At 47.8% G+C, this 26,956-nt stretch overlaps 4 protein-coding genes across 7 annotated transcripts; all 4 read left to right on the top strand.

Moving 5' to 3' along the window:
* The first annotated feature begins 1,844 nt into the window (after positions 1-1,844).
* On the top strand, positions 1,845-15,025 carry ZYX (zyxin). Of its 4 annotated transcripts, none has more exons than XM_030187706.1 (10): positions 1,845-2,057; positions 5,661-5,940; positions 6,021-6,202; positions 6,789-6,893; positions 9,583-10,026; positions 11,850-12,018; positions 12,277-12,446; positions 12,536-12,714; positions 13,648-13,768; positions 14,057-15,025. In XM_030187706.1, exons 2-10 carry the CDS (start codon positions 5,679-5,681, stop codon positions 14,168-14,170), a joined length of 1,746 nt encoding a protein of 581 aa, XP_030043566.1. In that variant the 5' UTR covers positions 1,845-2,057; positions 5,661-5,678; the 3' UTR covers positions 14,171-15,025. The 4 variants fall into 4 exon arrangements, with proteins under 4 accessions (XP_030043566.1, XP_030043569.1, XP_030043568.1 ...); XM_030187709.1 differs by having other exon boundaries at positions 1,846-2,057; positions 6,792-6,893; XM_030187708.1 differs by lacking the exon at positions 1,845-2,057 and adding an exon at positions 3,289-3,350.
* A 3,339-nt stretch (positions 15,026-18,364) lies between these two features.
* On the top strand, positions 18,365-19,384 carry LOC115457431 (taste receptor type 2 member 40-like). Its single transcript, XM_030186850.1, has one exon. The coding sequence runs from the start codon at positions 18,365-18,367 to the stop codon at positions 19,382-19,384; it is 1,020 nt and encodes a 339-aa protein (XP_030042710.1).
* Positions 19,385-20,847: 1,463 nt separating this feature from the next.
* Positions 20,848-21,870, top strand: LOC115457430 (taste receptor type 2 member 40-like). Its single transcript, XM_030186849.1, has one exon. The coding sequence runs from the start codon at positions 20,848-20,850 to the stop codon at positions 21,868-21,870; it is 1,023 nt and encodes a 340-aa protein (XP_030042709.1).
* Positions 21,871-22,503: 633 nt separating this feature from the next.
* LOC115457429 (taste receptor type 2 member 40-like) lies at positions 22,504-23,499 on the top strand. Its single transcript, XM_030186848.1, has one exon. It carries the CDS (start codon positions 22,504-22,506, stop codon positions 23,497-23,499), a length of 996 nt encoding a protein of 331 aa, XP_030042708.1.
* The last annotated feature ends 3,457 nt before the right edge of the window (positions 23,500-26,956 follow it).

Raw genomic sequence — 26,956 nt, 5'->3', positions numbered from 1 at the left:
GCTTTTACTCATATGCAGATGATTTTTCTTCTTATGTTAGACCATCAAACATAGATTTTACACCGATTCAAATCTGTCTGGATAAAGTGGCAGACTGGTTGACAACATACCAGTTGGTATTGAACCCGGATAAGACTATAACATGTTGGATAGTAGGGCAAGGCACATGTCCTTCTGTGGTACCTATGTTGGTCAGAATATCCCAACAGTTAAGTCCTTTAGATATCTTGGGGTCATTATTGATTCCACATTGACTTTTGAGGAACAAGTATCCGATGTAGCGAAAAAAATCTTTCTTCCATCTGAGGCGGCTTCGGTCAGTTAGAAATTCAGTAAGTAAGGACTTTCTCAAAAACACTGACATCTGCGTATATTACTTCACGTTTAGACTACTGTAATATTGTAAATGCTGGGATTACTCAAGCCAACTTAAAGCGATCACAAAGAATTCAAAACACAGCAGCGCGTATGATCTGCAGGGCCCGGAGGGATGATAGAGTAACACCTTTACTGCATCGTCTGCATTGGCTCCCGGGTCGAAGCAAGAGTAAAGTTTAAAGCTCTTGTTCTGACTCACAAGGCCTTTTACACATTTAAACCCTAGTTATTTGTCGAACTTAACAATTCCCTACACCGCTATGCAAACTCTTAGATCCCTAACAGATAACAGGTTAGTTATTCCCCCTTTTGCTAAGACTAGATGGGAATCTACACGGAGATCGGCTTTTTCCTATTTGTCCCCTTCCCTTTGGAATGGTCTTCCAAAGGAGATGCATGATGTCCCCATGCATACTTCCTACCCACCCCCCTCCTCCCACCCTGTCAGACTGTCATAGTAATGCTTGAATGTTTTCACTTATATACACTGTCAGCTAGCACATTTGCTTATTTCCGATCTGAGGAAGAAGGGCAACCTTCGAAAGCTAATCAAGAAATGTATTAAGTTATGTCCAATAAAAAAGGTATCATCTTATTTTCTTTTCCATGTTTTATTTTGTTTGATTTCTATTGATAACCTTAAGAGTGGACTAACACGGCTACCACACTCCTCTACTGTCATGAATGGAATTCCTATGTTTGTTTATTTGTATACATTAGTTGTTTTTATACATATGTAAACCGTTCTGTTTTGCAGCTGCAATAAGATACAGTACATAAATTAACATAAATAAAAAATAAATAAAATAAATCATTAGATCCCTTCCAGTGACACCTCATCCCCACCATGCAGGTGTCACCCGAGCTATGTAAACTATGGATACAGCAAGAACACTGAACACCATCACCGATACACAAGAAAGATGAAGACAATCTGTCTTGATGATATTCGTAAACTCTACAGAGCATGGCCCTCTCTTGCGTGTGTCTGTGCTATATAAATCTTTACTAGTATTTGCATCATGGGTCTGCCTGGCTCTCCTTTTGAGCTGTATGTGTTGCATCCTGATTCCCTGCATTATATGTATCAGTGACTCCGAAGATCTGCTCTTTAGTTATCTGAACTGTATTCGGGCTTTATATGCATCAGAGTGAAGTCTTTATGGAAATTTAGTAAAGATTCATGAGTGAGGCTGCAGAAGGGGAACTTTATCTGCTTGTACTTCTGGTTTTGCTTTTAATCTTTCTTAAAGCTGCACCTCTGGAACAAAAGTCAGTTTGTTTGGCTTTTGAACCGGAGGGCTCTGAGCTTCAGTTTCTTGGAATTGTCTTGGTCCTGACTTGCTGGACCTTGTTTAACTTTCCCTCTCCCCGGAATTCCTTCCCTCTCTCCTCCTGGTTCTCCTCCCCTTTCTGCCTGCCCTTACCTCATCGCTGCCACATTCCCTGCTATGACTTCAGTCTGCTTCCTTTCCCTTTTATGGACAAACATCTGCTTTGGGGCTCAGACAGGGGTTGGGCTACAGGAAAGCAGGGCTGGCTAGGATGTGGCTTGTAAGAGGGGGAGGTGTTTGAAGAGGACTTGTGTGGTAGCAAAGTTTAACCAGGAAGAGAGAAAAGACTCAGCTAAAAGTTTTGGAAACCAAGAAGTCCTGAGCTTTTGCTGCCAGTTTCAGAAGGTGAGTTTGTTTTTCCTGGTTGCTTTTGCTAAGGGTGAATCATCCTTGTTCTCTCCAGCTGAGTTAATTGATAACTTTCTTTCTGGGTGCTTAGGAGAGCATGGCTTTGATTTTAGGTTCCCTTCTCCTAAGCCCAGTCAGGCAACTCTTCAGTTTGGACTAGGAAGAAGCAGAGAGGACAAAGATGAGCCTTGGCTTAAGGGCTGACACTCACAGCCTCTTGTGCTGTGCTTGAATCCAGGTTTCTGAGGCTCCCTCCAGCCTGACCTGTCTCTTTTGCTGCTCTGGGAGTGTAGGCAGTAGAGTGGAGTGGATTGGGTTTCAGAGGCCATATGTTCCCTTTTCTCCTTCTTTCAAGACCCTGTTATTGGACTTAACCAGTCACAACAGCCCTGGGACGCCTGGAGTCCTGGCTCTGCGCAGACCTGTGGTTTGTCCATTGCCTCTTTAAGGCCAGAACTGGGAAAACAAGTCTCACTTTAAATCAACTGCACTGAAACTTTCCCCAGCTGGTATGTAACAAGATTATTAGATAGCTTTACCAGGCTTCCTTGTCCTACGGGCCTCCGTTATTTACTATATTACACTGTGGACTGGTGGATATAGATTATTACATATAGGTATATTAAGCTCCCACTCAGCTGCCTAATGCCTATAGCACTAACACTGTAAAGCACATTTATTACCCCCTTTGCATTCTTTGAAGAGACCCACCCAACCCCTCAAAGACTCTCCTGCTGCCCTTTTCCTTCCCCTGCTGGGATCCAGGACAAAGCAGTGGGGAGGAGGAAGAGAGATAAGAGACAGGGTTGGGATGGTGGGAAATTAAGGCTTGGCAAGGGGAATGCTGGGGCATTTAAAGGCACAGGGGGGGGGGGGAGGAAAGTGGGGCATTTAAAGGCACAGTGGGACATTTAGAGGCACTTGGCTGGGAGAGGGACGGGGCAGTGGGCCATAATCTTTTCTTAATCCCTTCCCTGTCCCCTTGGTCCCTGGTGGGGAAGCAGGGAGTGGGCCTTGTTCAGTCACTGCATGAGAGAACAGGATTTGATTGGCCCATAATGCCTCTGACATCATAAATGCACATTCTCACCGGCTGATGCGATTGGCTGGAGTGTGACTGAGGGAATTGCTGACTCTCTGGGCATTGCAGCTGGTAGATGAGGCTCAAGAGGAGCTGCCGGAAAACAATTTCAGGGACCGGTGCCCTTGGCATTTTTCTCCCGGACACAAAAAAATCCTTAAGCAGTGACTGTATTGCTGGGCATACCTTGGAATTCCTGCACAACAGAGGTTGCAACCTTTTTTTTTTTTAAACTGTGTTCCTGTTGTTGAGCTCTCCCACTGGTTGATAGCACTAAGCATAGAACACAGCCTGTGCTTTCTATGCCTTTGCAACTCTGCAGTAACTGAAAGCATAAAAAGTGACTTTTCAATTTAGTATGCAGTGTTCCATGGAATTACATCTGTACTCAGGAGGAACAATGTGGCCTGCTCCTCTCTCAGTACAGGTTCCTCTTATTTGCTTACATACAGCTTATTTCTTCAAGAGGCATTTCTGTTTAACTCTCTGAGGGAAGAGTCTCCCCTAACACTATGCTGGGACCCTGGTCAGTACCCAGTCAAAGGGGAAAGTCCTGCTTAACACCATGCTGGGTCAATAGTGGTTCACTGGAATGTGTGACCCTCATTGCCATGCAGTAATACTGTTTCAGAGGGAAGAGTGTTCCCCCCCCCCCCCAGTGCTGAGGCATTGGTCAAATGCTGATTCATAGGAAGTACTGAGTAATAAGATACTTGGGACTTCGTGGAATGTAATCTTAAGGGTTTGTGGTGAGTTTCCAGCAAACTTGCCAAATGAGGCCTAGTCTTGTAGCCGAAGCAGGCCTGCATCCTTTCAGTCGTTCCCCCTTTTTCTTGGTGGCTCCCGTGGGGGTGGGGGGAGCGGGGAGAGAGAGATTAGATCATCTTTTTGTGTTGTGCTGGGGCCCCGGCCCCCAGCCAGAGGTTGGAGGATTAGCAATAGGGATTGCGAGAGATTTTCAGGTTTCCTGCCAAAGCGGTGATCTCATCAGGAATTGGGGGTGGGGGCAAAGATTCAAGAATTCCTCATACATGTTCAGCTCTGCAATCCCAGCCAGTTTTGTCTTGTAAGCTTGCTCTGTGGCTGTGGGATTTTGTAAATTAATATTTCTTCCTATGAGTTTTGCCAGTAGTGGTGTGTAGCTCCGCTTCCTGATAGAAGCTAGCGGGGGTGGTGGCTGAGGCTGAGCCAAAACATAGGTTTCCTACCCCGTTTTCTTGAGAAGCAAAAAGGAAAGTAAACAAAAAAACAAAACCTGAAAATAAAACTTCTGCTTATTGAAAAGCACTTTTTCAGTGCTGGGGTGAGGAAAGAAAGAAGACCTAGGAATAAGACCCAGGCCATGGTTTACTTTTTGCAGCTTGTTCTGCATTTTGCCTGAATTTCCCCTGGTATTTTCAGCTGCGTGAAAAGGAGAATTTAAAGGCGGGGTGGGCAGTATATCTGGACCTGCGTTTCCACATATCGCTTGCCTGTCCCTTGGGTTGGAGGTTGTTAATTTTTGTTGATAATTCCATACTTTGCAAGAGACTATGGTGACCTACTGCTGGTAGTGGGGTTTCAGGACATTTCTTCCTCCAACCCCCAATGGTCAGATATTCATAGGATAACCAGAGGTTCCAGCTGTGTGGGGAGGGAGATGGTTGTAGAGCAGCTGCAGAGTTGCAGGATCTGCTTTAATGAACGGGAGAAAAGAGGTTTTACATTATCTTCATTTTGATAATGTCAACCAACACTGAAATATTTCTATGCAATGCTGAGAGAGAGAGAGAGAGTGAGCATGAGAGGTGGAATCCATATAAGACAGGCTGAGAGCCCAGAACAAAAAGGGGGGGGGGGAGATATGGAGAGATGGGTGAAGAGACTGCCAGCGCAAGAAAGGGGGAGGGGGGGAGTGGAACCTTTCTGGTCCTAGAAGCTAAGCACACCCACACGAAGCAGTGTCGGAAGGATGGATGCTGGGAGGAGTGGTGCAGGACTCTTGGATCTGGATGCCAGGGATCAGGGGAACCGTTTCCGTGGAGACCGGAAGCAGGGAAGAGAGCACAAGGCATCCATGCTGAATCTGGGAGAGGGGAGAGAGAGAGAGCCGGGACCTGAGATGGGCTGAGAGAGGGGGGGAGACACCGTGACCAGGGGGCAATAACCAGGTACAGCAGCTGGTTGGGGAGGGGTAGAGAAGAGGCAGGGATGATGGCTAAGCAGAGATACAGGAAATGCTAGGGAGGGGCAGGAGGGGGAAACGGGGGCAATAGCCAGAGATACAGGAACTGCTGAGGGGGGGGGGGGGGGGGGGGGGGGGAAACTGGTGCAATAACCAGATACAGGAACTTCTTAGAAGTGTGGGAAAACAGGGTTGTACGTCTGTGGCTGGGTGGGGTTGCGTTCTCTGCAAATTCCCCTCTTCTCTGTTGGATACTGTGTCAGCCTTATTTTGTTTCTGGATTTTGAGGCTCTTTCTTGCCTTCTCAAATTTGTCCCTTTCACTCTTTAATAATATTGACTTGTCATCTCTGCAGGTGCATTTCACACCCCCCATGGCTTCCTCTGGGACACCGGGGGCCCGTATGACCTCTTCCGTCAACATCAACATATCCACGCCTTCTTTCTATGCCCCTCAGAAGAAGTTTGCTCCTGTGGTGGCCCCCAAGCCCAAGCTGAACCCTTTTAAGGGGGGAGTTTCTGCAGGGGGACCAGATCCGGATATGCCCCCTCCCCCACCTGCCATGCTGGGTTCAGGGAGTGCCCGAGCACACATCGGGCGTGTGGGGGAGATTCCAAGTGCAGCCCCCACTGAAGGTAAGAAAACAATATCCAGGTCTCTTGCCTCTGCGCCTGTCCGTTTGTCGGGATAACCCTTGTTTCTTGGTGTCCTTCAGAGTTCCCCCTGCCACCGCCTCCCCCCGAAGAACTAATGGCCTCATCCGCCAGTGCCTTTCCACCTCCACCACCTCCGGCTTTCGAGGATCCGTTTCCGCCGGCCCCGGAAGAGGCTTTCCCTTCCCCTCCTCCACCTGCCACAGAGGCTGAGACCCCGGCCGTGGGGAGATTGTCAGAGCTGGTGAGTGAGAGGACAGGATGGATCTATGTAACGTTCTTGGGAGGGAGGGAAGAATCCTAAACTTACCACAATAAATGGGCCGTCCTAAAATTAAAACTCTAACTTTTAAACTTGCAAACCTTGGTGAATTTTCAGCTGGAAATTCAGGGCCTGGTGTTCAAAGTAAGGTGTGTGTTTCCCAACAGGCACTGGATCTATAACTCATCTATCCGTAAATTTTCAATATTATACGGATAAAATCTGGCCGTTAAGTTGGTAGATGGCCATATTTTACCTGTGCTATAAGTGGCCAAGTAACGGTCTATTTTGGTGTGATTTTCCACCACTAAGGGCTAGAAATCTTGAAGTAAATGAATATTCAGCAGCTCAGTCGCTGCTGAGATATGTTTAGTGACACTGAATAATGTGTTAAACGCTGGAGTCAGTGCTCAGTGGAGAAAATCAGGCCCTTAACTCCTAAAGTTGGCTAAGAAATATTGGAAAAGTTAGTCTTTTACTCAAGTACCTAAATTTAGAAGCTCAGTTGTTTTTTTTTTTTTTTAAATATGTCGCTCACAGTGACTAATCCTTTCTGCCCTTCTCCCAGCAGGATGTGAAACCCCGTGGACAGCTGAGCAGTATAGATAGAGAAATAGACTCTCTCTCCAGCATCTTGGCTGACATGGAAAAAAATGACCCTTTCCGGAGCAGGGTGAGTGACCCCCCCCCCCCCCCCCTCCCAGAGCAGAGGGGCCGCATGGTCATGGAGCGAGAGATATGGCTTTGATTTTGAAATGGTAGCACTTGTATACGTGCAGCTCTGCCATTTCCAGCTCGGCTCTTGCAGAGACGAAATGGATAGCTAAGCTCAAGATGTGTTCTGGGAATACTGAACAATGTGTTAACTGATTGCAGGAAGGTGATCTCTGGATAGGCAGGGCAAGAGAAGAGCCTGCTGTTTAGCTAACTGGTTTGAATTTGGAGGTGTTGGTTGCAGCGTGCACTGTCACTCTCTCTGCAGTGCCTGCCCTGCTCTTCTCTGCTGGTGGCGCCACTTCCTCTTTTAGCTTCCCTTCCTCTTACCCTCACGTGGCGGAGAAAGGATCTGTAGCCATCTATGAGCAGTACTTAAAACCCTCCCATTTAAATACTGATCCGATGTTGCCATCTAGTGGTAAAGGAAAGAAATGAATGTCCTTTTTTGTTTTATTTATTTTGTTGCATTTGTATCCCACATTTTCCCACCTATTTGCAGGCTCAATGTGGCTTACATAATACCGTGATGGCGATCGCCAATTTCGGTATGAGAAATACAGAGTGGTAATTCACTGGCTACCTATCCGCTTCCGCATTCAATTCAAACTTCTCTTACTGACCTATAAGTGCATTCACTCTGCCGCTCCCCAGTACCTCTCCACTCTTGTCTCTCCCTACACCCCCCCTCGGGTACATAAGTACATAAGCACTGCCACGCTGGGAAAAGACCAAAGGTCCATCAAGCCCAGCACTCTGTCTCCGACAGCGGCCAATCCAGGCCCCAAGAACCTGGCAAAAACCCAAAATTTAATAACGATCAATGGACTTTTCCTTCAGGAATCTGTCCAGACCCCCTTTAAACTCAGCAAGACCGGCAATGAGTTCCAGAGTCTAACCACACGCTGAGTAAAGAAAAACTTTCTCCAATTTGTTTTAAACCTACTCTGTTCTGTTGATAAATCCCTCTTATCTGTCCCCTTCTCCTCTACTGCTAATTCCAGACTCCGTTCCTTTTATCTTGCTGCACCTCTCGCCTGGAATAGACTACCCGAGCCTGTACGTCTATCCCCCTCTTTGGCCGTTTTCAAGTCCAAACTTAAAGCCCACCTCTTTACCACTACTTTTGACTCCTAACCACGTCTCACTTGCCCTGTCCTTTTATCCTCACCTCTTTATTCCCTTAGCCTTAATTGTTCTGTCTGTCTGTCTGTCTTATCTAGATTGTAAGCTCTTCGAGCAGGGACTGTCTCTTTATGGTGTACAGCGCTGCGTATGCCTTGTAGCGCTATAGAAATGCTAAGTAGTAGTAATTGCATTAAGGATCAATAAGTGATAGAGTGCATTGGGTAGTCAAGGAGGAAGGGTTAAATTTTGTCCATTTCTTGTATGAGTTTTGTTGTGTTGTGGGGTTCCGGTGTTTAGGTTGGGTCGTTATGGTATGCCTTTTTTGAACAAATTGGTTTTTGAATAATTTCCGAAAGATTGTTAGGTCGTGCTTTGTTTTCGTGACGTTTGGTAGTGCGTTCCATAGTTGAGTGCTTATGTAGGAGAAGCTGGATGCATAAGTTGATTTATACTTTAGACCTTTGCAGCTTGGGTAGTGGTAGCTCAAGGTGAGTTTCATCCAGGTACACTGGGTCTTTCCCTGTCCCTGGAGGGCTCACAATCTTAAGTTTTGGTACCTGGGGCAATGGAGGGTTAAGTGACTTTCCCAAGGTCACAAGGAGCTGCAGTAGGAATCGAACCCAGGTTGACAGGATCAAAGCCCTGTTATTTATTATTTTTTTAATTTGTTTAGATTTTGCTCTCACCTTTTTCAGTAGTAGCTCAAGGTGAGTTACATTCAGGTACTCTGGATATTTCTCTGTCCCAGGAGGGCTCACAATCTAAGTTTGTACCTGAGGCAATGGAGGGTTAAGTGACTTGCCCAAGATCACAAGGAGCAGCAATGGGGTTTGAACTGGCCACCTCTGGATTCAAGACCACTAGGCCACTCCTCCACTCTAACGTTTTAATTGGTTGTGGGAGCATCATTTATTGTAATATTTGTATAACCGTATCAACAACAAATCCAAAAATAAGAATTAAATTATTTCACTAGTTTTTCAGATAACTGTTCCTTTTTTTACTTTTTTTCTCCCATTTAATTTTTTTTTTTTTTTTTTACAGCAGCCACAGATAACACTGAATAATGTTTTGTATAGGCTTCATAAACTGGCGAAAAAAATCTCCTCCATACTTTAAACTGAAAATGTTTCTTTAGGTCTCCAAAAAAAACATTTTTTTAAGCAGGAGCAAAAGTGGCAAATGTCTAAATGAAAAGTGATTATTGAATTGTTTCAGCCACTGCACAAGGAGAGTCAGAAAAGCTCAATTTGCCCCTGAGGTTGTGGATTGGGCATCCATCTCTCTCTGTCTCTCCCGCTTCATTATTTGTGTTGGCTCTGGAGAACTCTGGATCCATCACAGATTCTGAAGGCTTTTATTGGATTAGGGTGTACAGCAAGCTTTTGAAACTACACAGTTGTCTGACCCGATTGGGTAGTTCTTATGTTGATATGATGCGATATGAAATGCTACGATCTGAAAAGGATGCGGTGATACTTCTTGCCATGACCTCTCTCTCTCCCTCCCTCTTTTTGTAGGTGACTCCTGGCACTGTAGACCGACCTGAGCCCATCCCTGCTCCTCCTCTGGCACCACCACTCCCCGTCACCAAAACTAGCCCACTTCCACCACCCACTGCCCCTTGGGCTGCCCGGCCACAGCAGAAGTATAGCCCCGTGTCGGTCCCTGTGACCTCCAAACCCACAGCAGTGGCTCCTCCAACCGCTACCTCTGCCCCCTTCATGCAGGCCGTGTCCAAACCCAGTCCTGCTGGGCTGCTGCCACAAACTAAAGACCCTACTGCCAGAACAGTGCAGCCACGCTTCCCGCCACCTGGGGGCGCCGTGCATTCACCGCAGCGAGAAGCGTCGCAGGCTCCGGTGTCCTCTGGGGCCAAGACTGCACCCTCTACAGGATTCAGTTACGTTCAGCAACGGGAGAAACCCACAGTCCAAGAAAAACCCTGGCCACCGGCAGGAACGGTAAGTATCTGGCACAGGTGTATCAAGACCTTATGTAATTCTCTAGCATAAGGTTGCACTTGGGTGCCAAATAGCAGAGGAACAGATGAGCCACTGGGGGCTAACAGCCTCGCTGACGTGTTGGCAAGTGAAGAGCCTGAGGATGGGGCCGAGGATTGGTTTATGTGAGCCCACTAGGGACAGAGAAAGTACCTGCGTTTAATAAATGAAGTCTGCTTTGATTGTTCCACAGAGTGAGGGGTAAACCTGGAATAGGTACAGTCAGGGCTTTTTTTTTTTTTTGAAGGGGTACTGAGTACCGGCACCTTTTCCATTGTCTGCAAAAATTGACCCTTGGACCCCAAGTTTTAATGAAAGAGCTCAAGCTCTACACACCAATTCTGCCTTGTCATAGATTCTGTGCCTGGCTATTGTGGGGTGGGCCCCTTAGTGATCACCCCACCCCTGAAGGGTAGCCTGGCATTTGAGTACAGGCACCTTTTTTACTAGAAAACACGTGCTGGGTACAGTATATCCTTGGCGTTGGGGGAGTGAGGGGGTAAAGCCTGGGACAGGCACAGAGGATCCTCAGTGGTGAAGTAGTGAGTGTAATGCGATTTATCAAATCCCATTCCTCTGCCCCTGCTCTGCCTAGGTGGGGGGAGGGAGGTTCTGGTGGCTTAGCTGAAAAGCTGCTATGAAGCCTGAAGAGCAAAGAGCTATTTCCCACTTAATCTGCATTGACAGCTGGCAGGAGCCCCCCCCCCCCCCCCCCCCCCCAATCCCTGGGCCTTGTTCTCTTCATGCAATATGGATCCCAGAGTGCTTTGAAGCCCTACACTTCAGAACTGGGGCATCTATGTAGCTGTAGTTACTTAGGGAACAGGGCAGGCAGTGGATCTGGAGGATGTAGGAGTCAGAAACTCCTCTGGCTATGCAGGAAGTGGTGTGAGTGCTTATGTAGGGGGGGGGTAGACGCTCCTCTGGCTTGAACATTTTTTACAGCTGGCAAGTTTTAATCACTTCCCTAAAATAAAAAAAAGGAAATGTATATATTGGTACAGGGGAAAGAATGGAGACTCAGGAATAAGACCTAAAGTTGGATATGGTAAAGGCCACTCCATGTCCTGAGGACCCCCTGCAGTGGGTTTAGAGTTCAAGGAAAGAACTCGTTTTCCTCATTGTGGAGTAACAGCACCCTTTAGTGGTCATTCATCAGAACTGCACCTATGTATTTTTATTTATTTATTTAGTTTGTTACATTTGTACCCTGCGCTTTCCCACTCATGGCAGGCTCAATGCGGCTTACATGGGGCAATGGAGGGTTAAGTGACTTGCCCAGAGTCACAAGGAGCTGCCTGTGCCAGGAATCAAACTCAGTTCCCCCCAGGACCAAAGTCCACCACCCTAACCACTAGGCCACTCCTCCACTCGATTTCAAAACCCTCTTGCCACAATTAGCTCCTTATTGTGTAGTGTGGGGAGGGATGTCGTACAAGCAGGACCAATAGCACAGCAGTTTAGTCTTAGGGTTATTGTACCAGTGGGGTGTGGGAGTAGGGGCTGAATGGGTGTTTGTGGGGTTGGTTTATGTAAAAGTTTCAGTGGCCTCGCTGAGACAGTTTGTCGCTTGGGGGTCCCTCTGGATCAGAGACCCCCAGAGGGATACTCGTACTTTCTGGGTTTTCCAGCTCATGTCTATGTTCTGTACCTTTTCGAGTGGCTCATTTTGTTTTCCGTTTTGTACATGAATCTGATGGCTGCTGAACATTAAATAAAATTTAATGAAAAAGGAGGTGCAACAGTTCTTATCCCTCTTTGTCGCTCTGTTTATACTTTTTTAGGGGCCTAAACACCAACAGCACAAGGTGGCAGAATCCTTTTCAGATGCCACCCAAGGTCCCTCACGGGGTAACGGCCTGTCGATGAAGGAGGTGGAGGAGCTGGAGAGGCTGACGCAGAACCTGATGAAGGAGATGGAAAACCCGCCCTCTATGGAAGCAACAACCACAGGTCTAGCTGTGCCCTGGTACCTCTGCCCTACCCGTTCTCCAAATATAGATCCTGTAGACTCCTTTGTCTCACTGCCAGCAGTGAGTACAGCTGGGTAAACACCTCTGTACGGAGGGGAGACCAGTGCTACCCCGTAAGATGTGCTTGAACTTAAATTAGGATGTATATTCCCCTACACGGTACAAGCGTCGACAGTGTCCCGGGACGGTGTGCTTTCTGTAGCTTCTGCCGGTGTTAATCTTCCTCCTCTCTGCGCAGAGTTCTGCGGAATATGCCGGAAGCCCCTGTCTCGGACCCAGCCCGCCGTGCGAGCCCTTGACCAGCTGTTCCACGTAGAGTGTTTCACTTGTTTCAAGTGTGAGCGGGAGCTACAGGGCAACCAGTTCTACGACATGGATGGCAAACCCTTCTGTGAGGACTGCTACACGGTGAGGGGGATCACTCTCTCTTCCCTTGTCTCCAGCCCTGAGCTGCCTGTTGCCCCTCTAACGCCGGGGTTCTCTCTCGTTTCGTTCAGGGCACCCTGGAGAAGTGCAGCGTCTGCAAGAAAACCATCACCGACCGGATGCTGAGGGCCACAGGGAACTTCTACCACCCTCACTGCTTCACCTGCGTTGTGTGTCACACAAGCCTTGAAGGGGCCCCTTTCATCGTGGACCAGGGCAACCAGCCGCACTGCGTGGAGGATTATCACAGGTATCGTGGGGTCGCTGTCCTTTAAATGTTGCCATGTAGCTGTCCGGGTACCTTCTAGCAGGATACTCGGGGGTTGGCAGTCGGCATGTAAAGAAATGCTGACGCTGTAGCCTGAAAAATTTTTTTTTTTTTTTTTTTTAGTTCAAATGGGTTTTTTAAAATTTACTTTTCTTTCAATTAAAACAAAAACATTCACTGCAACCATAACCCATAGGGCTCCTTTTACTAAACTGTGTTTAAAAAGTAGCCTTAGCAGACTGTTAAGTGGGTCTTTCCCGCTCGCTTAGTGCAGGCAGAAAAGGGCAGATTTTCCAAATTCATGGCCATGTACCAACGTTGCCGTCAGCGTGGGGGAACTTGCCATCGCTTATTTTGTAGGTGATAAGGTCTCATGCGCATGCAGACATGCTAACTGACTGACTTAGCCCAGAAATACCCGCTGTCCACGACCCCTCTGCAATAAAATAAAAATGATTTCTTAGCGTTTGGCTTGCAGGTTTCAGAATTATTGTGGGATGCCTCAGTGCATCCCATCGCGAGCTCTTTTTAGGTGCAGTAAGTGTTCGTTAGCTTGGGAAAAGAAGCCTGTAGCGAGTAGGTCGCCATTTTGAATCAGAGGGGCATCTGCGACAATACAGTGAGTGGATCCTGGGAAATTCTTTAAGGAAGGGTTGGGTGAGGGAGGCTTAGTGTGCTGTTGTGTGTTTTTATGGAGGATGATATGATTTTGTTTCCTGTCTTGCCCTTCAGTCTTCTGGGTAGAAGAAATGCCTTTTTATTATTTGCCTGGCTTAGCTGCAGCGAGGCGGTCGGTCGCATTTTTGTAACTTTTGCTTCCCTACCAGCCTCTCTTTAATGGTTTGTCAGGTACGTTTGTAATCTGCGTGTGCAGGGAGCGAGGCGCACTGACTGTGTGTCTTTTTCGCTATGCAGGAAGTATGCTCCACGCTGCTGCGTCTGTAACGATCCTATCATGCCGGAGCCCGGGAAGGATGAGACTGTCCGTGTTGTCGCTCTGGAGAGAAACTTCCACATGAAGTGTTACACATGTGAGGTAATGTCACGTCTCCTTTTCCCTGTGGAGTGGAGGAGTAGCCTAGTGGTTAGTGCAGTGGACTTTGATCCTGGGGAACTGAGTTCAATTCCCACTGCAGCTCCTTGTGACTCTGGGCAAGTCACTTAACCCTCCATTGCCCCTGATACAAAATAAGTACCTGAATATATGTAAACTGCTTTGAATGTAGTTGCAGAAACCTCAGAAAGGCAGTATATCAAGTCCATTTACTGCTTCTCGCCATCTTCTCTCTTTTTGAGGATTTATGGACTTTATTTTCCTCCCCAGGACTGCAACAAACCTCTCTCAATCGAGGCAGATGAGGGTGGATGTTACCCCTTGGATGGACACATTCTCTGTATGATGTGCCACACCAGAAGAGCCAGGGCTACCTCCCGCTGAAGGAAGTGCCTGGGATGCCCCTCTGTGAAGGAGGGGCTCCGCTTTTGGGACCAACATTTCTCTACACTCCTTCTCAACTTCATCATCTGTGGATCAATCTAGTCTTCTGTTTTCTCTGTCCTGAGAAAGATCAAAAGCTCATCGCCTCTCCCTCTCCTGTTCCGTTCTCTTCTGGATTGGTCCTCGTTTCTCCCTCCGCTTGTGGTGGGTTTCTTTTGTCTCCTTGGGGGGGAAATGGTCTTGGAGGGGGTGTGTGTTTTCGCATGGCCTCTTCCCATGTCCCCTTCCTTTCCATTCCTTGAGTGAAAGGTCTTCTTCTTTTCTCCCCCAACTGGACTGGAGAGGGTGAGGTCTCGGATGGACTGTTAATTAGAAAAAAATTTTGTACCTTTTGTTTTTCTGGTTAAAAATATTTAACGTTTGCTTACTGCTTTTTTGTCTAAAGGGCTTGAGGGGAAGAATAATGCTCCTGAAAAGGGGGATAAGCCCAAGCTAAGTGTGTGTGCGGGAGGGTCCACCTGGGTGACTGAGGTTCAGACTGGGACCCGCTTCCTGTGTATAGGGTGGGGGGGGGGGGGGGTGTGGGGAGGCTGTTTACTGATCTAGGGGAGAGTGAAATGTATCCCTAGAGACAATTCTCTCTTGTGCTTGTTCTTGACCCCCCCCCCGCCCCCCCCACTCCTCACAGCTTTAGAGCACATATTAATGGACCAGAGTTTGTGGGGGGGGGGGGGGGGGCCACGCTGCCCCCCTCTGAAGCTTTTGCTCCAACCTCCTGCCGATGTTAATCCTTTGCAGTGAATGAATGGAAAATGGTACGCCGCTGTGTATACTCAATAAAAAAGCATTTTCAGTGCCTTGGTACCCTAATTTTCTGATTTGTTAAAAAGAAAACCCACAATCCCAACTGAAACCAGCAGCTCTCAACCCAGTCCTTGGGGGCAGAGCCAACCGGTCAGGTTGTCAGGAAATCTGCAAAGAATATGCACTGCCTCCGTTGTACGCAATAATTCTCCCATTCTGCACATTTACGTGTCGATCTGTTTTTTTTAACCCACCCCTTGCCTAGTAAAAACGCACGCAGGTTCATTGTGGATATCCTGAAAACCCGGCTGTCTGAGTGTTCCCCCAAGGACTGGGTGGAGAAGCACGGACAGGGGGGGGGGGGGTCAGTGCTGTTTCAGCACCCTATTAAAATCCTTGCTATTCCGCTTGGCTTGAGCAGGTCACAGCGGTTTACAAACTGACAAAAAAAAAAAAAACCAGGAACAAGAGCTTCATTAAAAGATAGGAAAGTCTATATGTTCATAAACTAAAGATGAGAGAAAATGTGAAAAGAAACATAGGTTTAGCACTCTTACTGCAGACAGAGGCCTGTTGGTAAATCTAGAGCCCAGGAACCCAAAGGTGTGTCTTTAATAAACCCTTCAAGGTTTAGCACTCTTACTGCAGACAGAGGCCTGTTGGTAAATCTAGAGCCCAGGAACCCAAAGGTGTGTCTTTAATAAAACCCTTCAAGGTTTAGGGCTGTGTTGTAACAAGTGTCTGGAAAACCATAGTGTGGCAGCGTAGCTTGCGGCTGGGACCTTATAGAGAAATGTGGCCCCTGCACCAGGGGCGTAGCTAGGTGGGGGCATGGGCCCCGATAGATTTAGTCCTGGCCCTCGCCACTTTCGAACCCTGGCGGTGGGGGTTTGAAAGTGGCGGGGGATGGTTGGCGGGCTAAAATGTGCCCCTCCCCCCACCTTGGGCTCTGGCCCCCACCCCTGCCCCGCATAGACAAGTTCCAGGTAAAAGTCAAAAGTGCTTTATTTCTGTCCAGCAAAAGGCTGTAGTCAACTCTGTTATTCACAGGCAGAATCTCTGTCTCTCAATACAGTTCCAGTCACTACTGTTCATGGGGTGGCTCCTAATTCCGTCTCGGATCCCTTCTGGACACACTCCAGACTTATCCACTGCAGTCTTCTGCCAGTGTATCATTAACTCCTGGAGGCTGATTTGACTGCGTAAGTTTCCTACTCAGGAAAAAGAGCTCCAGCTCCTTCTCTTCCCTGGCACTCCCCTTCAGAGGCTGTTGCCCCTTCCTTTCAGTCAGATGTACCCCCCACTCACCAGGGTTCTTGTTGTTCTGTGCTCGGCCGCTCCCCTCGGTAGCCATGCAGTCTTTGAATGAGTTTTGACTGTGCTTTCATGGCTTTGCTGTCTGTTCCACTCCACTTCAAGAGATGGGAACGGGGGATTTAAATATTATGGGATGCTTCTGACTGAGATTTGCATAGTCTGAGATGTGATGCCTGGTAAACAAAGGCACAGAAAAATGTGATTGTAACCCTGAGACAGCAGAGAAGCTGGAGCTGGGGGGGCACCATCAAAGGAACCATGGGGGACCCTACAATCACACCCAACATGACAGCCCCAACCATTGCCTCTGTGATCCTACAGGTGATAGTCTTCTCCTTGGGATTATTATCAATGTTGTTACCGTGGCTGTCAATGTGGCAGACTGGGCCAGGAGCCACCGGCTGAATTCCTGTGACCTGATCATCACCTGCCTGGGCTTGGCCGAAATACTGCTGCAGGTGTCAAACCTGCTGCCCTTCATCCAGTTCTATTGTCCTGCCTGTGTGACCTGGAATGGGCAAGAGGCCATGTCCTTCCATGTTGTTCAGCTTTTTGTGGCCTTTTCAGGGGTTTGGTTTATCACCTGGCTGTATGTCTTCTACTGTGCTCAGATTGCCAACTTAAGTCATCCACTCCTTCAAAGCTTGAAGTCACGTATCTCCTAGTGGGTGCCCTGGCTACTCCTGGGGTTCCTACCAGTCTCTTTCCTTACTGCCCTCCCTCTCCCCTGGACTGTTTATTACCTTCAACTAATCTATGCCTGGCTCATTCCAGTCTGTAACACAACAGGGAACTTCACTGTCTACTATCTCCCAGACTCATGGGTCATGGGCCAGGAAGTCATTGACTACTCTCAGCCCCTCATCTTCGCCATCTTCTCCTGCTTGACACCTTTCTTCATTAGCTGTAGGGTAGCTGCTGTGCTTGGCCTGTTGATCTGTTGCCACACCTGCCGGATGGTCTGCATTGCCAGTAAATTCAGGGGCCCCAGCCGGGAGGCACACTTCAGTGCCATCAGGTTCATCACCGTCTTTCTGGTTATGTGCTTTCTCTTCTTCCTGGCTGGGGTCTCCTATAGGCTGCATTTGGTGCCTGCTCCTGTGTCAGTGGACTCTACTATCATCCTTATGGAATTTCCTACCTTGCACTCTTTCTCTGATCCTCACCAACACAAAACTCCGACAGGCAGGGGCAAAGGGAGATGGGGTTAGGTAGGGTGGGCTTTGTCTGTAGTTGATAGAAGGCATCTGAAAGCTGCCCTTTCTACCATGTCTCCTTCCTCCGATTCCTTAACCAAAGTCCACATAACAGCCTGGTTTGTGGGCCCTGCTACCCTTCTACAAAGTCACATCTATTAAATGAGAAATCTGGTTAATCTCTAGATTGCTGGTGTGACCATTTCTAGCAGCCACCCAGCCTCCTCGGACTGAGCTCAGCACGCTTGTGGTAAGGTCTCTCTCCTCACTCACCCACTTAGATGGACATGAAACTTTTAACTACTAGAGTGTAAGCCAGGTGCTAGACTGGATGCTCATTCATTCATTCATCATACACCTACAAGAAGACTATGAGATCATAAAAAGTTTCTTCTGTGGCTTGATCTTGATTCCCGTCTCAAGAAGCAGAGAGAACCACTGCCCTGCTGTCTTCCCTCACTCTGGCTAGTAATGGACCAAGTCAGTGTTTGACACCCAGCTCCTGCATGGCCTGTGATGACAGATGCTTTGAATGATCTTTGACTCTGCTGTCACGGTTCTTGCTGAACTGTTCTGGTCTGTTTCAGGAGACTGGATGGCTGCAGGGCCTGCTGGAGATTTGCATTAGCTGGAGACAGCGGCTCAGCCCCAGGTAAACAAGTAGTGATGAAGGCTATAAAACAGAGGAGTTCCCTACCCCTGCCTCTCTGCAAAGTGCAGGCGGGTCAGTGGCAGAGAACAGAAGTGAAAAAGGAGTGAGAAAACAAAGGAAGAGAGAAGTGAATGAAATAAGGAGCAAGAGAAGAAGAGAGAGACTTTGACGTCTCTCCTTGCACTCAAGGCAAAAGGAAACGGCAGGGAGGCCATCCGATGAACTATGGAAAACCTTGAGGTCCCACCCAATGTGACGGCTCCAACTACATCCAGTGCAACTCTGCTTATTGTCCCTTTAATTCTAGAGCTTCTCATCCCCTTCGTGGAGTCTCTTCTCGGAGTTATTCTCAACACCTTCATCGTGGTTGTAAATGCAGTGGGCTGGGCAAAGAATTTCCAGCTGAACTCCTGTGACCTGATCATCACCTGCTTGGGCTTTTCTCAGGTGTTAATGCAGATGCTAAACCTGCTGCCCTTCCTCGTGTTCTGCTGCTCAACCTGTGTGCCATGGTTCAACCGGCACATCAATGTGCTCGACGTTCTCGGTCTTGCACTCTCCTACATTACCTTCTGGTCCATTGCTTGCCTCCATGTCTTCTACTGTGTGAGGATCACCAACTTCCGGCAGTCATCCTTCCAGCACCTCAAGGCTCGGACCCGCCAGTGGATACCCTGGCTGCTTCTGGGCTGCCTGCTGGTGTCTGTCCTCATGGCTGTTCCAGCTCCATGGGCTTTATACAGCCTTCACCCAATCTTTGCCTACCCTCTTCTCTTCTGGAATACAACCGGAAATGCCACCAACTACTTGCACCTGGAGCCTGTGATTGTAGCCTACCAAGTTGTACACTATGCTGCCCCACTCACCTTGTTCCTTTTCTCCTATGTACCGCCTTTTCTTATGTGCTGCGGGGCGGCCACCCTGCTACTTACTTCACTCTGGCAGCACACTCGCCGAATGGCCCTCTGCAACAGCAGTTTCAGGGGCCCCAACCAGGTTGCCCACTTCAAAGCTATTAAAAGCGTGTCAATATCCTGCTGTATATTTGCCATTTACTTCTTGACCACAATGTCCAGCAGACTGCACTTATTGTGGCCTCTGTGTTACCAGATCCGACTGTGCCCCATCATCCTTACAGGATTTCCCATCTTTCAGTCCCTCATCCTGATCTTCACCAACATCAAACTCCGGCAGGCAGCATTCGGGATTCTCTTCTACTGCAGGTGTAAAGGAAGAAGAGCTTAGGAAGGATTAGAACCCTCTCCCCCCCCCCCCCCCCCCCCCCCCCCGTTCATCCCTTCCCTTTTTAACTGGCTTCCATCAACTGAAAACAAGCAACAACTGAGGTCCTCCACGGGGCAGAAACCTTATAGGAGCACGTCAGCTGTTAAATGTGGAGTCTGGTTAATTCCTCAAAGAGACAGTGTGGCTAATCCCAGCAGACGTGCAGTGGCCTGCCTCCTGGGATCAAATTCAGAATGATTGGGGTAAGGACTTTGTCTACACTACCAATGAATTGTGTCCTGGTGCTCGTCTTCTGGTTGGCAATATAAGTAGACACTGTACAGGATCCTTTCCAAGTTCCTTTCCAATGTTTCCCTAATGTCTTGGGTCTGATTCCGAGCTACACAAGCAGAGAGAGCTCCTGCCCACCATCATCTCATTGCTCTTCACTTTCACTCGATAATGGACCCACAAGCAGAGAGAGCTCCTGCCCACCATCATCTCATTGCTCTTCACTTTCACTCGATAATGGACCCACAAGCAGAGACAGCTCCTGCCCACCATCATCTCATTGCTCTTCACTTTCACTTGATAATGGACCCACAAGCAGAGAGAGCTCCTGCCCACCATCATCTCATTGCTCTTCACTTTCACTCGATAATGGACCCACAAGCAGAGAGAGCTCCTGCCCACCATCATCTCATTGCTCTTCACTTTCACTCGATAATGGACCCACAAGCAGAGACAGCTCCTGCCCACCATCATCTCATTGCTCTTCACTTTCACTCAATAATGGACCCACAAGCAGAGAGAGAGCTCCTGCCCACCATCATCTCATTGCTCTTCACTTTCACTCGATAATGGACCCACAAGCAGAGAGAGCTCTTGCCCACCATCATCTCATTGCTCTTCACTTTCACTCGATAATGGACCCACAAGCAGAGAGAGCTCCTACCCACCATCATCTCATTGCTCTTCACTTTCACTTGATAATGGACCCACAAGCAGAGAGAGCTCTTGCCCACCATCATCTTATTGCTCTTCACTTTCACTTGATAATGGACCAAGTTGGTGTGTAACACCGATTGCTGTGGTAGATGTGCCTTGGGGTGATGCTGGATGTAGGAGGCAGCCAGATGCTTTGAATGATTTTTGACTTAGATGCAGTCATGGCTTTTGCTGCCCTGTTCTGGTCCATTTCAAGAGAATGGAAGGCTAATGGGGCGCTTCAAAGATTTGCATCAGCCGATGGTGAAGAAGTTATAAAATGCAGGACTCCTCTATCACTCCATTGCTCCCACTGCTGACAGAAAGGGTGAGGAAAAGAAGAGGGAAGGGCATGAAAAAAAGGAAGGAGAATGCAATAATAAGACAAGGACAAAGAGGAAGAGAGAGAGAGAGACAGTGCATTATTACAGTTTGATGTTTCTCTTCTCACTCGCAGAACAGAGAAGCTGGAGCTCAGGCATTCTAGCTGCGGAAACATGGATGAAATCAAGACCCCAGACAATCTGGCAGCATCACTGAGCACAATAAATAAAACTTTGTTGACTGCGTCTTTCATTCTGGAGTTGACATTCCCCTTCGTGGAGGCTCTCTTTGGAATCATCGTCAACTTGTTCATTGTGGCTGTGAATGTGGCAGGCTGGGCAAGGAGCCACCGGCTGAACTCCTGCGACCTGATCATCACCTGCCTGAACTCGGAACAAGTTCTGATGCAGGTGTTAAATCTGGTGCCTTTTATCCTGTTCTGTTGCCCTGCTTGTGAAAAGTGGACCAACCAGCGGGCACATGTGTTGACCTTCCTTGAGCTCTTTCTCTCACATACCAGTTTCTGGTTCGTTGCCTGCCTCCATGTTTTCTACTGTGTGAGGATTGCCAACTTCCGTCAGCTGCCCTTCCAGTGGCTCAAGGCTCGAACCCACTGCTGGGTTCCCAGGATGCTTTTGGGCTCCCTCTTCACCTCATTCATCATTGCCTTCCCAGCTCAGTGGACTTTTTATACATTTCACCCAATCTTCACCCACCCTGTTCTGCTCCAGAACGTAACTGGGAATGAAACCTTCCTCTCTCTGGAATCCATGACTGGGGGCCAGAAAGTTGTCCAGTATGCTGCCCCACTCACCCTCTTATTCTTCTCTTATATGCTACCATTCCTCATGTGCTGTGGGGCAGCTGCCTTTCTTCTCATCTCGCTGTGCCGGCATACGCGCCAAATGACCCTCAACAGCAGCAGTTTCAGGGGTCCAAGCCAGGAGGCACATTTCAAAGCTATTAGAAGCGTGGCAATGTTCTGCGTCGTATTTATCCTTTACTTCCTGGCCATAATACTCTACAGACTGGATGCGCTGCTGCCCCTGTGCAATCGGATTCTCCTGTGTCCTCTGATCCTGATGGGGTTTCCCACCATCCACGCCCTTATCCTGATCTTCACCAACACCAAACTCCGGCAGGCGGCAGCCAGGATTCTCCTCTGTGGCATGTGCAAGGGGGGGAGAGGGGCTTAGGAGGACTCTGAACCAGGCTGACATAAATTATCTTAAGCAACTTTTACTTTCCAGAATGTTCTAAAGGAGTCGATATTCAGCTGGCACCGCTGTCGGCCCCTGTCTGGGTTTGCAGGACCAGCTGAATATCAACACTTAACCAACTGAGTGCTGACGCTGCCCCCAAGGTAGCCAGTTTTGCTTTAAGCACTAACTGGGCATTTTCAGCAGCATGAACTGGTTACCCCGAACAGGCAATTTAACTGCGCTTCTGGACCATTTAATCACTTTGAATATTGGACCTTAAGACTTGTACGGTGCCCCCTGCTGATAAGAACAAATGTTCTTAACTGTTCTACACTTTTGCTGCTGGAATGACACTGGACCTCTGACTGAAAGGGTTGTGGGACTGTTTAAAGTAATATTTCGTTCTGTTTTTCAATCCCTTTTTACTCCATTTGTGGTTTTGGGACATAACTGAGATTTGCATAGGGAGCTCAGGCCCTCGTAAACAAATAGCAATAAAACCCATCAAATGCCACTGAATCACAGATGGGCCACACAGCTGTGTGGACAGACAAAGAAGGCACAGCAAGGGAAGAAAGAAATAGAGCGTAAGGCCGCCATCTTCCTGGTTCCTTCACCCCATGGACCATGGCCAGTACGGACCCCCAGCTCATCACAGCAGCTGTAGCCCTGAGAAATACAACTGAAACATCTGTAACGTCTCTGATACTGGACGTGTTGGCCCCAGCGGTTGGGGCTGTCCTGGGAATCCTCCTCAACACTTTCATTGTGGCTGTGAACGCGGCAGGCTGGGTGCGCAGGTGCCCGCTGAACTCCTGTGACCTGATCCTGGCGTGCCTGGGCTCGGTGCGGGCACTGCTGCAGATGCTGAACCTGCTTCCCGTCGTGGCCTACTACTGCCCTGCCTGCATCAGCTCCCGCAGGCCTGTGATCCTGTCCATCTCTGTCCTGCAGATCTTTTTCTCGCACTCCAGCTTCTGGTTCACAGCCTGGCTCTACATCTTCTACTGTGCTCGCATCGCCAACCTGCGGCAGCCGGCATTCCAGAGGCTGAAAGCTCATATCCAGCAGTGGGTACCCTGGCTGCTCCTGGGCTCCATCCCCATCTCGTTCGTCTGCACTGTCCCCACGCTCTGGCTTCTCCAGCAGTTTGACCAGGCCTGCGCGGGAAACGTCACTCCAGCCGGTCACTCCACATGCCATGTTGCAGAAAAGGAAGTCGCTGCCCCTGTCATCCTCTTCTTCCTTTCATACCTCCCACCCTTCCTCCTGTGCTGTGCTGCTGCCGTCATCATCGTAGCCTCACTCTACCGGCACACTCGGCGGATGGCCCTCAGTGCCGGTAGCTTCAGGGGTCCCAGCCTGCAGGCACATTTCAGTGCCATTAAAAGTGTAGCAGTATTCTGCTCCTTGTACGCCTTCTACTTCCTGGCTGTCATCTCCTATAAGCTGAAGACGCTGCTGCCTCTGTGTGCTCAGACAATGCTGTGTCCTGTCATTCTTACAGGTTTTCCTACCGTCCACGCTCTCGTACTCATTTTCAGCAACACAAAACTGCACCGAGCAGCAGCAGGGTTTCTCCTCTGTAAGTGTAAAGGGGAGAGAAACTTAAAAGGACTGTGACCCCGATAGACTGACACCACACTGCCCGAACTGATTTCTATTTAAGGAATGATATCCCCTGCTGCCTCACAGGAACACTCGATCCTCATGCACAGTCTCTGCTTTACTTGGAGAAACAGGAATTATATAGAGGTTCAAATCGGGACTGACCTGAGCTTGTTACCTGCAGCCATGAGGATGGGAAAAGTCTAACAAGGGCGAGAGAGTGATGTAAGAAGCCCCTGCACCAACTCTCAGCTTTCAGTGTAATGACGATGCTCTGATTTTTATTCATCCTGTGTCTGAGTTGGCTTCTATATTAATTTTCTCATCATATCTTGTGAGGCCTTTTTAAAACAATGTTGGTTTTTTAAAAACTTTATTCTTTCTGGGTGAAGGTCTATTACCCCGATGCTCAAAACTCTGGAGCTGTTCACTGTAAAAATACCGCTGGAACAGCGCAGAAAAACAATGCCCTAATGGTCTAAGCTAATGAGATGCAAATGTATGCGTGCTCATAGCGTTGAGCATTAGGGAGGTTTGGCGAGAGGATTGTGCTTGGCGCATGTGCACAGAAGACCTGCGTTAAACTTGGTAAAACCCAGCCATGAAAGCACAGAGTGGCGTCTGTTTTCTGCAGCCTAAATATAAGCGTTTTTAATGTTTTAAATCTTGGATACTTATATCTAGACGCAGGAAACAGACGCCAATGTGTGCTTTCAATGGACAGTTTTAATTTTTTTGTTGTTGTTCTTAGCAGACACTTTAAATTTAGAAACTGGAAAGAGGCTCCAACGTGTGGGGTCTCGCAACCCAGGCTTCCTTCTGCTTCCAAAAGTGATCAAAACCATCAGATTCTGCAGAAAAAAATCACGGGACATCCTCTCTCCCAACACCCTAACACCTGTTATTTTTACAGCGGTCAGCCAGTTTTGTTTCGGGCGCTCTTTTCTGAGCATTGAGGAGGAATACAGAATGACCTCGTTCACATTAGTGTGCTTTCTGCGCTAAGGCACTCCCGTGCTCATTGGTTGTCATGCTAGACCCCTCTGAACATTCTGCGCTCGTAAACGTGGCCTCGAGAAAGGCGCCAATGACCTCTAGCATCCACATTTATTTTGAGCATCGGGGCATAACTTTGTGTGAGAATGTTTCTGTTTTGTTTTAATTGCTTTTTACATTTTTTTCCTTTTTGGTTGCAAATAAAGCTATATATACAGTGATATTCAAAATGTCTCATTGTGTTCCCTCCTCTTTCTCCTGGGACCATTTCAATAAAAGGAAATTAGCAGGACTGATTTAAAGTGAAACTTCTATCGGAATAGCGCATTTTCCAAATTAAATTTTATTTATGTTATTTTGTCATCTGCTCTGTAAGAACAACCTACTCAGGTTAACAGGTAAATATCATTTTTTCATTCTCTGTGTTTTGATACTGCATGGAGTTAGCAGCAGATTAAGCCCAGGATGTGTTCTGAGACTTAACTGGATCATGTCTGTCCATAGGTGTCCAGCTATCTGCTGATTTTAGGCAGGGCTTTTTTTGAGGGGGTACTGAGAACCACCACCTTTTCTATTGTCTGCTAAAATTGACCTATGGTCCCCAAATTTTAATGAAAGAGTTCAGGCTCTACACACCAGTTCTGCCTTGTCATAGATTCTGTGATTGTTTGCAGGGTGCCTGGCTATTGTGGGATGGGTCCCTCCGTGATCACCCCACCCCTGAAGGATGGCCTGGCATTTGAGTACCGGCACCTTTTTCACTAGAAAAAATGCACTGATTTTAGGTATGTGTAAAGAAAACTCGTAAATCCAAATGTTTTCTTGTATTGCTCTCTGAAGGGACGGCAGTCAGACTGACCAGAGATATTTAAACCATGCACTGGGGCAGTCTGAGCCCAAATACATGCAGGAATTGCTCATTTTTTTAATGACAGAGCTGGGGATTAGAACTCATCATCTTGGGACTTCTGACTGCTAGCTAATGCACATTCAGCTATGTTACTTATGTGCATTAGCTAGTAGTCGGAAGTCCCAAGATGATGAGTTCTAATCCCCAGCTCTGTTACTGACAGTTAGATGAAGTGAGTTCCCCCAAGTTAGACAGTGTCTTAATTCTAATGCCATAATACCCAGCAGACTACACGTAGTACTGGCCCTATGTTACGAGATTCGGGTGTGCCCCACCGTCCTTACCTGGCTCTGTTACTTAGGTAGCGATATATTGGTCAAAGGAGTTATCAATATACCTAGCTGAAGAGTTAGCTCATAACTATGTAGACGGCAGAAAGGAAGGCAGTTTACAGGCAGCAGGTTTTCCTTTCTGACGTTGCCCAATATTTCTGCCATCATGTCCTGAGAATGTGCTCAGGTGCTCAGCTGCTCCCCTTTGCAGTGCTGCAAGGGCTTTGAATGAGTTTTGACTCTGTGCTTTTAGGGTTTTCCTGTTGGTTCTGCTCCACTGAAAGAGACCAGGTTGAGGGATTTACCTGCCACGGACCACTTCTAAGATTTGTATAATCTGAGCTTTGGTGAGACTCTGCACCTGCTAAACAAAGATAGAGAGAACTGTAAAATGCCAGGAGGCACAGAGACAGACAGACAGAGCAATGTTTCAGCCTAAAGCCTCTATCGTGATGGTCTTTCCTTACACCTGGGGTGCAGAGCAGAGATATCACCATATTAGCTCCAGCATCAAATCCAGAGGAAATACAACTTTCCCTCCAGCTGTAGCGTCAAGGAGGAAAAGCCCAGCTCTCAGGGTGGTTCTTGAGGCAATGCTTTCGTCATGCTTATGAAATGACATAAATGGAGTGTGGCCTTCACGGATCATCTATAATGAGCTGAGCCTGTGCTGCCTGACCGGTCTGGTGTCTGCGTTGACAAGTTTCAGCTCTCTTGAAAGGTCCCTGCTCTCTCAAGGCAGGATGTGTTAGAGCAGGGTTCTTAACCAGTGGTGTCTGTACCCATAAGAGGTGCAGGAAGAGATCAAATGGGGTGCGGAGAAGGGTCTTGAAATCTGATGCACTTTATTGAAAATTTCTAGACCGAGTGAAGGTAGTTCTTAGGTCTTTTTATCTAGCAATTTATGTAGCATTGTAGCTTTAAGTGTGGCTTCTTTGGTAATATAACTGTGTAGTACTGTAATTTTAGTGAAAATGTTAGTAGTTAGCAAAGCGGTCAACAGTGAATCTCTTCATAAAGGCGGTTAACCAATCCCAATAAATAAATATGTAGCTGTCAGTAGTGGGCAGTGGTTTAGGAAGGGGATGTGATCACTTAAAGGGGTGCAGGAACCAAAAAAGGTTAAGAACCCCCTGTGATAGAGAACTCAACCCTCCTGCACAGTCCCTGAGGTCTCATGGCAGGATGTTTTACAGGACACCTGAAACCTTTCCTAACACAGCCCTATTTTCTGCTGCTCTCTTGGGTTTCAAATGTCTTGGAATGGCACCACAAACCAGGGAGATGCCCTTGT

This window comes from Microcaecilia unicolor, chromosome 14, assembly GCF_901765095.1.
Source record: "Microcaecilia unicolor chromosome 14, aMicUni1.1, whole genome shotgun sequence".
Lineage (NCBI taxonomy): Eukaryota > Metazoa > Chordata > Amphibia > Gymnophiona > Siphonopidae > Microcaecilia > Microcaecilia unicolor.
Note: the sequence above shows the minus strand (reverse complement) of the source record. Positions and strands in the feature narration are given on the sequence as shown.

Bases quoted from the DNA above. Each gene is read 5' to 3' on its own strand.
- ZYX (XM_030187706.1), top strand. From the start codon at position 5,679: ATGGCTTCCTCTGGGACACCGGGGGCCCGTATGACCTCTTCCGTCAAC. The intron at 5,941-6,020 runs GTAAGAAAACAA...GGTGTCCTTCAG, and splicing joins AAGTGCAGCCCCCACTGAAG to AGTTCCCCCTGCCACCGCCT. The intron at 12,715-13,647 runs GTATCGTGGGGT...TTCGCTATGCAG, and splicing joins TGCGTGGAGGATTATCACAG to GAAGTATGCTCCACGCTGCT.
- LOC115457431 (XM_030186850.1), top strand. From the start codon at position 18,365: ATGGAAAACCTTGAGGTCCCACCCAATGTGACGGCTCCAACTACATCC.
- LOC115457430 (XM_030186849.1), top strand. From the start codon at position 20,848: ATGGATGAAATCAAGACCCCAGACAATCTGGCAGCATCACTGAGCACA.
- LOC115457429 (XM_030186848.1), top strand. From the start codon at position 22,504: ATGGCCAGTACGGACCCCCAGCTCATCACAGCAGCTGTAGCCCTGAGA.